The sequence below is a fragment of the Nyctereutes procyonoides genome, unplaced genomic scaffold, assembly GCF_905146905.1.
Source record: "Nyctereutes procyonoides isolate TBG_1078 unplaced genomic scaffold, NYPRO_anot_genome, whole genome shotgun sequence".
In the NCBI taxonomy this organism is placed as follows: domain Eukaryota; kingdom Metazoa; phylum Chordata; class Mammalia; order Carnivora; family Canidae; genus Nyctereutes; species Nyctereutes procyonoides.
In genome coordinates, this window is record NW_026575159.1 from 30488796 (window position 1) to 30502263 (window position 13468).

Sequence of the window (13468 nt, forward strand, 5' to 3'; positions counted from 1 at the left end):
GGCAGTTTCAAAGCAATAAAACATTTCCAGGGAACTTTCTGGTAGCAATAAAAATCAATTGATACCCATCCTTCCCTGGCCAAAGGTGCCCCAGTAAATCAATGCGGAAAGAAACATCTTCTGAATAGACCCTCAGGACCTCCCACCACACACAAACATTAATCCAAGATGGAGCACAGGCCTAAACATACAGGCCCGGGGCTCCTGGGTGGCTCAGTCAGGTAAGCCACTAACTCCTGGTTTCGGCTCAGGTCACAACCTCATGGGTCATGACCCTGAGCTCCATGTCGGGCCCTGAGCTCAATGCAGAGTCTGCTTGAGATTCTCTGGGTCTGCACCTCCCCAGCCTGCACATGCCCTCACTCCCTCTCACTCATTAGTCAATAAATAAAATCTTAAAAAAATATATACAGATACACAGGCCCAAACTATAATTCTGCTTAAAGAAAAAAAGGAGGGGGATCCCTGGGTGGCGCAGCAGTTTGGCGCCTGCCTTTGGCCCAGGGTGCGACCTTGGAGACCCGGGATCGAATCCCACGTCGGGCTCCCAGTGCATGGAGCCTGCTTCTCCCTCTGCCTGTGTCTCTGCCTCTCTCTCTCTGTGTGTGACTATCATAAATAAATAAACAAACAAATAAATAATTAATTAAATAAATAAATACTTAAAAAAAAAAAAAGAAAAGAAAAAAAGGAGGATCTTGTACCCTTCAGATAGGCAAGGATTTCTTAGAGAGAACACACAATATGATAACCATTTCCAAAATTTTATAGTTTGGATGTCAACAAAATTATAAAAATCTGCTCGTTAGCAGACACCACTCCGAAAGTGGGGTGGCGAGCCTCAAACCAGGTGAGAACAATCCGAACACAGACTTGCACGTCAAATACACTACAAACTCCCACAAATCAGTAACAAAGAGACAAGGTCGGGAAGAGACTTCAACAGACACTTTATCAGAAACACGACCATACCATGTGAGGCGTCAACGTAATGGGCTTACAGATACAAGCACACGAAAAGGTGCTCAACGTGCTAGTTATTGGGACGTGAGAATTAAAACCACAAAGAGAGGGGATCCTTGGGTGGCTCAGCGGTTTGGCGCCTGCCTTTGCCCCAGGACGTGATCCTGGAATCCCAGGATCGAGTCCCGCGTTGGGCTCCCTGCATGGAGCCTGCTTCTCCCTCTGCCTGTGTCTCTGCCTCTATCATAAATAAATAAATAAATAAATAAATAAATAAATAAATAAATAAATAAATAAATAGATAGATAGATAGATAGATAGATAGATAGATAAATGAATGAATAAATAAATCAGAAAGGAGAAAGGAGAAAGGAGAAAGGAGAAAGGAGAAAGGAGAAAGGAGAAAGGAGAAAGGAGAAAGGAGAAAGGAGAAAGGAGAAAGGAGAGGAGAGGAGAGGAGAGGAGAGGAGAGGAGAGGAGAGGAGAGGAGAGGAGAGGAGAGAAGAGAAGAGGATCCCTGGGTGGCACAGCGGTTTAGTGCCTTTCTTTGGCCCGGGGTGCGATCCTGGAAACCCGGGATTGAATCCCACGTTGGGCTCCCGGTGCATGGAGTCTGCTTCTCCCTCTGCCTGTGTCTCTGCCTCTCTCTCTCTCTCTCTGTGACTATCATAAAGAAAGAAAGAAAGAAAGAAAGAAAGAAAGAAAGAAAGAAAGAAAGAAAGAAAGAAAGAAAGAAAGAAAGAGAGAGAGAGAGAGAGAGAGAGAGAGAGAGAGAGAGAGAGAGAGAAAGAAAGAAAGAAAGAAAGAAAGAAAGAAAGAAAGAAAGAAAGAAAGAAAAGGAAAGAAAGGAAGACAGAAAAGAAAAGAAAAGAAAAAAGAAAACCACAAAGAGAAACCAAGAGACACCACGAAACAGGACAAATCAACGAGACTGACCCTCCAGCACCAGGCCTTGCACCTCTGATGGGATGAGACAGTCCCACCACCCTGACGAGTCCCTGGCACTTTCTCACGCGCAAAACCTATACCCACCCCACGATCCGGCAATTCCACTCCTAAGTATGTCTCTAAGAGAAGTGAAAATGTATGGCCACAAAAAAGGCTTGAACGACCATGTCCGCAGCAGCTCTGTTCATCAGGGCAAAGCTGAGGCAGCCCAGGCACCCAGCTAGAGAATGGATAAATAAATTATGCAATATTCATATCATGAAATATTCCTCGGCAACAGAAGTAAGAAGCTATTAATAATACACCCAGCGATACCAGTCAATGTCAAAAACGGCACGCTGGGTCGGGGGAGCAGGTGGGGGGAGACGATCTCGCAGGCCATGTGGCTCCTCGGTGTCCCAGCCTCCAGGGTCCCTGCCCCCAGCAGGGGACAGATCGGCGGTGACACGGGCCAGAGCACGGGCCTTGGGGCTGGGCTCCATGAAGGGGGCCTGAGGCTGCGTTCTAAGTTGAGGAGCCTGTACACTATCCGTCAAAACTCGGGGAGCTGCACACTTAAGGACTGTTATCAGGACTGTTATCGGGATACAATGAAACACACAGAACATCTTTCAAAAGATACAATGAAACACACACAACATTTTCCACCAAACCGTGGGGGCAGGACCTGCTGGGGATGGAAGGGTCGGTTAGTTTAAAATGGGGGGTTCGTGTGCATAGATTATCCACATAAATCAATTGAGATCGATAAAGAAGGAGGAAAGGACAGATACCTGTTAACTCTCCTTGGGCATTTCTCTGGCTTGATATCCAATTCATAATGATAGATGTCAATTTTTGGAATGTCCATTTCAAAGAAGTTGGCCTGTAACTTGATTGTTCTCCCGGAGGTCCCGAAGTCGGGTCTGGGCGGAGGCTTGAAGGCATATCCTTGGATGGGCGGCGGCGGCGGCGCAGGAGGCGCGAGCACTGCAAGGGCCAAGAGAACTGCGTTACACGGACACGGCGGCTTTCCCAGGGCACGCTTGCTTGTGGGCCTCCCCCGGGGGCCCCCCTTCTCAGCTCTCCCCGGCTGGCTCTCGCTGTCACACGCCGCCCCCCACTGGCTCAGTCCCTCCTCCTCCTTCCTGGGCTCACATGTTTCCACAGAAAACCTGAATCTCACACCCCGACCCCTCTCCGGGTCTGTGTCATCAGAGATCCCCCCCACCGACCTCCAAATGCCAGGCTCAAGGGACCCTCTGTCCCTCGGTGGCACGTGGCACTGCACCATGCCCTCCTTTTTCTAACTGCTCCTTCCTCAGTCCTGTCCTTGCTCCGCCAGCCCCTTCATCTTGGAGGCTCAGACAGGTGAACTTCATCCACAATTAAACTGCTACCCTCCCCCCCGCCCCGGGCACGTCCCCCCAACCCTGTCCGGGAGGCGACGCTCTACCCATCACGACCCTTCCCCCACGATCCTCACAGCCAACTGCACAATGATCCTCATTTTACCAGCTCCCTCTCGAATTCACCCATTCTTATCCATCTCTCTCTACCCCAGCTCGGGCCCCCCTTTCACCCTGCACGGGCAGTTAGGGAGGCCTCCTAACGGGGTCTTGGCTTCCAGGCACCCCCGACCCCGACGGCCACTTGCCACACTCCAGGCCAGAGTGTGATCTCACCCTGTGCAAGTACCTCCGTGGCTGCCCCACCCCCCCCGAACCCGGCTCCAACAGTTGGCCCCGACGTGTGCACAGCAGGCCTCAGCCTTGTCCTCCATCACACCAAGACCTCCTCAATCCCAAGGGCCAGCCTTCACTCGTCGCAGCCCCTTACTCCATTCTCTGGCTGCCTTTAGTCACACTTTCAGGAGCGATCTGCTATACTGTGCTGTAATCCCGTTCGGCTGACTCCCCAGCTGGATCTGAGCAAGCAACTTGAAGATCTGCTGGCACTGGGGTCTGAGAGCACCTGACACAGCAGGGGCCCACAGACATCTGGTCAACCTCTTTCCACTCATACCTGTGGAAGTTGAGGCTCAGACACATTAGGGAAAGCTGCCCAAGTCACTCCAGAAGGGTCCTTTGCAAGGGACCACCGAAGTCAGGGAGGAAGATTTTTGCGACCTCAAGAGTCAGGAACCCGAGCCTTTGGAACACCAACACTCACGCATGCACCTCGCCCGGAGCGCCACTTCCTACAAGCCAGCCCCTACTCAGGGCTGCAGACAGCTGTGCTCAGGTCAACACGAGCACTCCACTATCCATGCAATCTCCCCGCCCCTGGAAACCACAACTCACCCCCCTCTCTGCAACCCACCAATACCACATTTCCACAAAGGAGGTGCCTCAGCACCCAGCCAGTTCTTTACTTAAAATGCACCGTAGTGACTCACTGGTTGTGTATGTGCTATGTACACTGCTGTTCTTTCTTTGCACATGAGAGACTGGGAAGATGGGGCAGTGTGAATTATCAGAAGGCAAGACCGAAGGGGTAGGACTCACACTCGATTAAAGAGGCCAAGGCAGGGGCCTTCCTGCATTCCTATCTAAGCCATTAATTTAATCAAGGAATGTATCCACCCCCCACCCCCACACACACCATAGACAGCCGAAAGAAACTTCATCCCAACTCAAGTTTTTGGTACTTCTATTAGTAAAGTTCAAACTGTGGCTTAGGGGAAAAAAATTAAATATTTTTCCAATAACAGAATACTCTTAATTTTTCCTCATGTCTTTAAAAAAAAAATCCTCCTCATTTAAAAAAAGAAATCCCATGTACTTCAATCCCTACTGACATTTACTGGAAACAAAAGTACACTACTAAAAATAATTGAAGATGTTTTTACTGCATTTCTGACCTAGAAAAACTCAAGAGTCCCCCAGTTAGTTTTTTGTTTTGTTTTCTATGAGAAAATGAACGCACTTTAAAGGTTATTAATCTCACTGAGTTGTACCATCTGGAAGCCTTCAGATCCGTCTCACTGGGCTACTACGACCGTAGATGCTGTATTTACAGCCTCACACCATCCCGTAGGCAAGCACACTCGTGTGCCCCTTATGTGCTGGGTACTGTCCGGGTCCAAGGATCTCGGGCAGCTCATGCACCTCCTCCCAGGACAGCGTCTGAGTGCACGTCATCAAATGGATTAGGCACCTTTGTTTCTCGTAAGCGCAGGTCACTCTCCATCCTTCACGGCCAGGAGTGGACGCCACTGTCCAGCTCGGCTGGCTCCCCCAGGAGCGCCCACTAGCACGCAGTCCCTGCTCTCAGGCAGATGTCTAACCAGCAAGAGAAATTTTGCAAAAATGGAAACCCAGGTGAACCACAGATGTTACAACTGCACCCCAGGAAAGGTCCAGCCACAGAGACACGGGCACCTAGCCCCCCACGGCCCCTTTCAGGAACCAGAGCACTATCCACACGGAAGGGCTTCCTGGTTTTTCTTTCTTTTTTTTTTTTTTAAGATTTTTAAAAATTTATTTATTAGAGACACGGGCGGGGGAGGGGGCAGAGACACAGGCAGAGGGAGAAGCAGGCTCCGTGCAGGGAGCCTGATATGGGACTCGATCCCGGGTCTCCAGGGTCAGGCCCTGGCCAAAGGCAGTGCCAAACCGCTAAGTCACCGGGGCTGCCCAGCTTTCCGGTTTCTTCACCATGCGTCACGGCTGCAGCCAAGATGCTGCCCCTGAAGAGTGAAGCCGTCGTCCAAGGCCCGACAGGAGCAGCGAGCTGGGGTGCCCGTTTCGGAGCCGAGGCTTCCTCCCGCCCGTCAGCAGCCCGCTGTCCCCAGCGAGAAGCACTTGAGTTTACCCTCCTAAAATCTAACCACTGGCACAGATCCGCCCGCGGCCCATTTCTCTGGCTGCGCCTACTGCTCCTGTCTCCATGATGCCTATTGCTTCTAGAAGCCCCGCCGTGGGAAACAAGGAAAACTGTCCACGGTTTGTGTTACTAACCTGTATTAATAAAAGCAATGGGAAAACACAATGATAATACATTCATGAAATATGTGACTTCACAAGACATTTCTTCCTCGCTTCTAGCTTTTAATAATGAAAATACTGACAGCTCGTGGGAAGGCGTGTGGAATACATAATCACGATTAAAGCTCTACCAGTTTTCCAAGCAGAGCCGAGAGTCCCCAGCAGTTTTATGTCCTCGGGAAGGAAACTCTCCTACCACAGAGGATCTCCTCAGGGAGATCCTGGATTCGTCCTTATACTTCGCAGGGAGCTGATCGCAGGTGTAAACGGCCAAGGCAAGCAGGGCTCACGAACCAAGCACCGGAGTAGACCTGGAACAGGTGCACGTGCCCAGGAGCACATGACAAAGGGACAGAATGACATGCAGGGCGACGGCCATTCTCACGGGACCATTAGCTCGTGGCCCTGTCACGTAGATAATGCTCTGAGATGAAAACCAAGCACTGAACAGCATACACACCTTCATCGGGTTAGCACAGATGACTCTGAGAATTAATTCCAGCATCGCCTAGAGAGCAGCTGTCCCCGCCTGCCCTCCGTGCACCTGCACCGAAGGGGTGTGTATGGGGGAGAGCACTGGGGAGGGAGGGGGAGACGGGGAGCACGCCACACCCTGAGCGCCCCGGGGCAGGGAGCTGGCCAGCATGTGCCGCGGAGATGGGGGTCCTTGACTCAGCCTCCCCGGCCACGGGCGCCGTCAACATCTGCTGAAGGAGTGACAGCCCGAGTAACAGCCCAAGAGGAGGATCTGGGAAGGCCTCACCGGAGATAGACGTCACCGAGCTGCTCGGCAGGGACCTGGCCCCAAACCCCGGCCCTGCAGTAAGACCCCGCGTCCCCTCCAGCTGTGGCCACGCCACCAGCCCAGGCCAGGCCAGGCCACCCTCCTACCTTCCAGGTTCTCCCGTCTTCTCCATCCTTCACCGAGACACTCAGCTCCCATCTTCTCATGATAACTATGCCTGAGGTCCAGGCCTATGTCCCCGTGCTGTCCCCGTCCCCGGGCCACTAAGCACATGGTTCTGTTGGGAACATACTTCCCGCTGTGTCTGTGTCGGTCTTCCCCCTGCGCTGGGGCGCAAGGCCCTTGGGACTGGGAAGGCAACCCCCCCTTCCTCATCCATCCAGGAACGTTGGATGGTCAGAGCTGGAAGAGACCTCAGGCGAGGGAGGGGAGTCACCGGCCCAGGCCGCTCCAGCACAGCCCCTCAGCCGGTCCCCCCGACCCCCGACCCCCAATCCCCGGCCCGAGCGAGCCCGGAGGGCAGGAGTCCGGGTGTCTAACACAGCGTTAGCTAACGGAGACCATGAGTGTTTGCGGAACTGCTGCTGATAACTCAGCACATGTGCTTAAAAATTCCATTTTTAGAGCCACATCTCAATCAGTGAAAGGGAAACATAGTGAATGAGTAATCGACTTCCTGTATGAGTAACTGGGTCACAGCAACCGGGAAGTTAGGTGTTTTTTCACAGACGCCATGGAAGGTGAGCCCTCCCTGCCTTCTACGTGAGGCTCCCGGGGGACAGCACTGCTCCTCCTGCCAAATCCACCCCATGGGGCCTGGACTGTCACCGACTTTTCAGAGGAGGGTCCCAGAGCAGGCTGTGAGCCCTGCCCCCACGCACCCTCTCCCAGCAGCCCCTGGCCAGGGTGGGACTCTGGTCCCAGCACCGCCCCCCCCCCCCCCCGCAAGTAAGGGAAGAGCTGGCACACAGGATAAGAAACCGGGGTGACCAGAAGAGGAGAGTGTTGGCCTGCGGAGGTTCTCACACGGGCAGGCGCCCTGGGAGGGGGCGGGAGGTGCTGCACGATGACAAGTGCCAACAGCGATGACAAGTGCCAACAGCAACCCTGCTAACTTTCTCTCGGGCTCTTGCTTATACCCAACTTACTACCTTCGGTGTTGCAAGGGCTACAGACTCGGAGCCCTGCTGTGAAGACAGGCAAGCCAGGAAGAGAAGCTGGGGCCCCTAGTCTCAGGTGGGTCCCTGGGGAGCCATCTGAGCAGTGCTGGGAAGTTCCCGGGCCCCGGGCCATCGAAGTACCCCCAGCAGGTAGGCCTAAGGCCAAGGAGCACCCAGGACGGCGACGGACTCTGCTGTGACACCTCCTGGCACCTGATAGGCACATGGGAACGGCCCCGCAGGCACTTCTGGGCGCGCTGCAGGGGGGCCCGGCCGGTGCCTACAGTGCAGATCCTGCGGTTTCAGCACAAACCAGTCTCAGGCCCCCATGGGAGAGATGCCCTCACCCTACAGAGAAGCCTGTGGTTCAGGCTTAAATCCACAACTTCAACCCATACGATCACCCCTCCTCCCTCCCACCTGGAATCGGGAGGTCACGGAACCGAGGATCCAAAGAGACGTTCTGGCCCATTCACTGTACAGATGAGCCCTGCAGCAGGAGCAGAGCACAGGCTCCCGGGGGAGAGGGCAGGAGGGCACCGAGGAGCGTGGGGCCCAGAACGGCGGGCAACCTCAGGCACAGCAGAGCCCCTCCAGGAGGACAGCAGCTCCCTTCCAGAAGATCTCACTGGCATGTCATCTTGTTAAGGCCATACCAGAAAACTGAGGGCTTGTGGGTAGGGGCCACCGGGGATGGCCCACCCCTCACCTGCCTTCTTCACTGGCCAGAGCACGGAGCACTTTCTAAAGCGCTACCTGGGGGTCGGAGCCCACTGAACGCAGGTGTCTGGCTTCCCTGCCTGTGATGGTGGACACAGACGGGGTGACTGCCTCAAAACACACGCTTATTACAGAAGACACAGAAAAATACAAAGAAAATAAAAGTTGCCCTGTAATGCCACCTGAGATAATCCCCGTTAAAATGTCAGACTTTTACATACACACGACACGCAGCATGTGCATACGTGCTGACATGGAATTATGCAGATTTATCCCTGGCTGCTTCCATTTAACATCATATTATGCAATTCTCCACAATGAATCTTTAATGACCGCATTACTCACTGAGCCATCTCCTGCTGATGCATTTTAGTGGTTTCCAAATTTTCACTTTAAAAATTAAATGCTGTGAAGACCCACGTAGGAACACATCTAGCTACATCCTTGGAGGGGAAGCACGGGGCCAGCCTGAGGGCTCAGTGCACGCTGGACCACCCGCCACAGCACCTGCCACGTGGCTCCCACGCCGCCCACCATCGCTGCCTCCTCGCTGTTGCTCTCCTGCCCACCCTCCACCCGCACACGGAAAACTCAGCCGTCCAGATCCATCCTCACCCCTCGCTGGCTCGGGCTCCAGGCTCCCAGCCTCTAGAACAATTGACTTGCTGACCAATTAATCTCCTAAATCCGACCCCAGGCTGCAGGCAGGGACCCGGGGCCAGGCACAGACCCTGTCCCCAAGGAGCACAGGATCTGAGAGGCAGGTGTGCAGCAACAGGACTGGGGTCCTGAGCCCAGAATCCGGGCCTCAAGATCTACAGGATGGGCGCTTACAGGGCCCCCGGGCTGCTGCCGAACCCTGCCCCGTCTGCCTGCCCGCCCGCCCACCACAGTCCATCATCATCTCTGCCCTCCCAGCTACTTTGCCCAACGAGTCAGAGGCCTCCTGGCCATGTACGCCATCTGGGGACCTGCGTCTCCTGGTGCCCCACACAGCAAACCAGGCCTCAGGTGCCCTGGGCTCCATCAAGCTCCATGCTTTGTTCCCGTCACCTGCCTGGTGTCCGGGTGACCACGATGAGTGCCCCTCAGGACACAGCTCTGTCGGCCTTGGCACCTAGCCAGGAGCCATCCACACGCCCAGTGAAAGGACCTGGGAGGCCAGGCCAACAGGCAGGAGGCACCACCCCCGATTCCTAGCCCCCTGCCCCACCACCTTCCCTAGACCTTTACACCAGCGTTCTGTGATTTTTCTCTTTTTGATGTCCTGGCTTCCTTGAGAAACATATGAGCTCAAAGCCCATCCCTGCCCAGGATGCAGCTGCACACCCCACACGTGGCGGGAGAGTCTAGAGCCCATGGAGCTGCCGCCAGGACTGCATGCACGTCTCCCTGTCCCGCCTGCCCCTCTACCGTGGCCTTCATCTGGGCAGGTGGCCTGGCTTCCTGAGGTCCAAGTCCTGCCACCAAGCATCCCCAGGACCAGTCCTGACCAGGCCGAGTGTCCTGGACCAACGCCCTGCCCACCATGTAAGGACGTGAGACGCCTCGGCTTGGGGAGGGAGGACGTGGGGCACCCTGAGGCAGGAGGTCTCAGCCCAGGACCCACGCAGCCAAGTCGGAAGGTCCGTGAACTTGGACTGACCCCTAAGTGAAATGCAGCGCTCCTTTCCATTATGAACACGGACGACCAGCCACATCAGTATCTATACCTACAAGGCGGGGAAAACACAGCGACTCTCTTGTCACATGGTGGCTGTTAAAAGCGCAAAGTGGGTTTAAAGTCACTGCTACTTTGGGACACCGGGTGGCTCAGTCAGTTGGGTGCCTGCCTTTTGGTTTTAACTCAGGTTGTGATCTCTGGGCCACGGGTTCAAGCCCCGTGTCAGGCTCTGCGCTCCGCTGGGAGTCAGTCTGGGGTTCTCTCCCTCCCCCTCTGCCTCTCACCCAGCTCACAGCCACTCTCCCTTTCTCTCAAATAAACAAATACAAGGTCTTTAACCTGACGGCTGCTTCAAAATCACAATATTTACTAGACCCGCTGCTATTACTAAATGTGATAACGTTTGTTATTCTGCTGACCATGTTTCAACATGACCAGCTTTCCTCGTCATCCTCTGCATTTTGTTCCGTGCCTTGAAAAACATGGTTCGGGAGAGGGATCCATCCATACCCTTCAGCAGACGGGCAGAGGGGCTCATGACCCCAACCGCACGAGAGCCATCTGCTCTCAGGGGACAGTGTGGCCTCGTCTCTAAGCAGACAAGACGGTGTCTCCCTTCCCGATAACGTCACAAAACCTCCCCGGTTTCCGTGGCAGTGTGGCCGGTGGGTGGGCGTGACGGTCCCCGGGCAGGGCGGGCCCGCAGGCCAGGACACGGGGCTGTCTCCAAGGCTGCCGGCCCCACAAGCGCCTGTCCCTGGTGTGATGTGAGCTCATGATTTATCGGCTGCCATGACAACCGCTCCAGGCTCATCACGCAGGCTGCTACCAGACAGGGGCTCCGAGCTGGGAACCCGACATCCTGCTGAGGCCTCACAGCATGGCCCTGGGCTGGAAACGGGAGCCCACCTGTGGCCCAGGACCAAACCTACACTCGGCCTCAGGACCTCACAGGTCTATTCACCCGGGAGTAACTCGGGGGCCAGGGGAGGGGGGGGCAGCCAGGCGAGGCCCCCTGGAACCAGCACAGAAAGCAGGCCGCGCTCTGCACAAGCACAATGGTTCAGAGAAGCTCCTGTCTCTGTTTTCTAAACACTCGAGCACACGGAACTGGATTTTTCAGAAACCTGCGCCACCCGTTCGGCCTGGGCTCTACCGGGCAGTGGCTGGCTCACGGCGGCCCCCCCACCTCCGCTGCCTGCCTGTCGGCCGTGCCACCAGGGCAAACGCAAACGTCTCGGCACCCGCTTACGCCACCAGGCCGAGAGCAACATCCCTGGCCACAGATGACATATGATAAATAGCAGAATTTGGGGCCCGAAGTCACCCTGGAAACCAATGGGAGAGGGGCACTCACCCTTTCCCCTCAAAACCTGCTCTGAGTCACGGACCCTGAGCCTGGCTCCAGGCGGGTCTGGGGGCTCTAGCAGTGGGAGGGGGAGCATGGGACCTCCTGTCCCCACCCTGCCCCTGCTGCTTCCCCAAGTCTGAGTCCAGTATCTTCAGAAACAAAGACCTGCGTGACTCTTCACCCTGGGTGACTTAAATGTTCCTCAGTGGGCAGCCCGGGTGGCTCAGCGGCTTAGCGCCTGCCTTCAGCCCAGGACCTGATCCTGGAGACCCGGGATCCAGTCCTGTGTCAGGCTCCCTGCATGGAGCCTGCTTCTCCCTCTACCTGTGTCTCTGCCTCTCTCTCTCTCTCTCTCTCTCTCTGTGTCTCTCATGAATAAATAAATATTTTTTAAAATAAATATTAAAAAATAAATTCTTAAAAAAAAAGAAAAAGAAAGAAAAATCTCCATTGTGGAGTCATTAAATAAGCGCAGAGTCCAGCTCTGACATCAGGCAGCTCTGGTCACTGGCAAGCGAACTCGGGGCCAGGCTCTGCAGGCACCTGGCTGCGCTGCTGCCCGTGCCGGCCATGGGGCTGGCACATGCCCCGGGGTGGGAGGGAGCCTGGCCCACCGGCCCCCGGGCCTCAGGGGGGCCAGGACACCAAAGATTGGCCACCAAACACCACGAAGTCAGTGTCAAGCTCCTTCCAGAACCTCGAAGTGAGCTTTAGATTCAATGTCACGTACCCTCTAGTTTGCTTTCAGAACTTGGGTTTCAGCCAGAAGCTATGGGGGCAAGAGAGAGTGACAAATACAGCTCCAGGCTGCGCAGCCCTTCCAGGCCACCATGCAGCCTGGCTGGGCCACCGCTCCTTTCTGCTTTTGGACACCCCCGCGGAAGCAACAGAAGCTGTGGGCTGGGGGGCCTGTCGGGGTCCCCAGCCAGGCAGCGGCTGAGCGGGACCGCCACGCGGGTCCATGCACCGCCGCACCTTGGCTTTCACCACGGGCTGGAAGTGGGCAGGTAGGTTCCGACCGCGCTGGGGCCCGGCCCAGAGCAGGTGCAGGTGCTGGCGGAGTGGGACTGCCCTGCTGCGAGGGGACGTCCGGCGGCCATGGAGCAGATCCACCTGGTGCCCACATGGGCAGCCTCGCTCGCGGCCCCCCGAGCCAACTGGGCCACGTCACACACGCTCACGGCGGCCTTTCCGGTGGAGTGAATGGAGGCATTCTCCAGACAGAGAGCCAAGGACGCACAGGAGCATCTGCTCGTGTCAGCTGGAGACGGAACAGAACTGCACACTGTCCGCGGAACCTGCAATAGACCTGGGCGACCGGCAAGCCAACGGGGACGGGGAGCCAACCAAAACACAACAAGAAACAAAACCCAAACCAAACCTCGCCTGAGTTCCCAGAGAGACGGATTTTTGTCTGGTCAAATAAATGCCAAGACGAGGAGCTTTTGCTGTCATATCCGGTTCAGGCGGCACCGCCGAGTGGGGAAAGTGGGGAAGCGCCCCGCTGGACGTGGCCTGGTCCAGACACCTGGTCGCTGACGGCACCATCCCCCCACCTCCGCGGGCTCAACTCAGCTTGAGCTCCTCAAGTCTGCAAGGATGCAAAGAAAGTAAAATGAGGGACGCCCGGGTGGCTCAGAGGTTGAGCGTCTGCCTTTGGCTCAGGTTGTGATGCTGGGGTCCTGGGATCGAGTCCCGCATCAGGCTCCCTGCGGAGAGCCTGCTTCTCTCTCTGCCTGTGTCTCTGCCTCTCTCTGTGTCTCTCATGAATTAAAAAAAAAAAAAAAGAAAGCAAAATGGGCCATGACGGGGTCCCAGAGGTGGGTCAAGGCTGGCAGGTGTGCAGGAACACCCCTAGGAGGAACCCCATTCTCAGCACTCTAGCCAGGCACCTGCACTCAGCACTCAGGTGGCCCCACTGGGGTGCTTCAGCAAGACAGTAAATGTTAG

General features: G+C 55.4%; 1 protein-coding gene across 1 annotated transcript in view; it reads right to left on the bottom strand.

Annotated features, from left to right (window-relative positions):
- Positions 1-13468, bottom strand: part of AGO2 (argonaute RISC catalytic component 2) — a 108939-nt gene that overhangs the window by 55339 nt on the left and 40132 nt on the right. The window contains exon 2 of the mRNA XM_055313930.1: positions 2685-2880. Coding sequence (XP_055169905.1) covers positions 2685-2880 — 196 coding nt within the window. The remainder of the gene's footprint in view (positions 1-2684; positions 2881-13468) is intronic.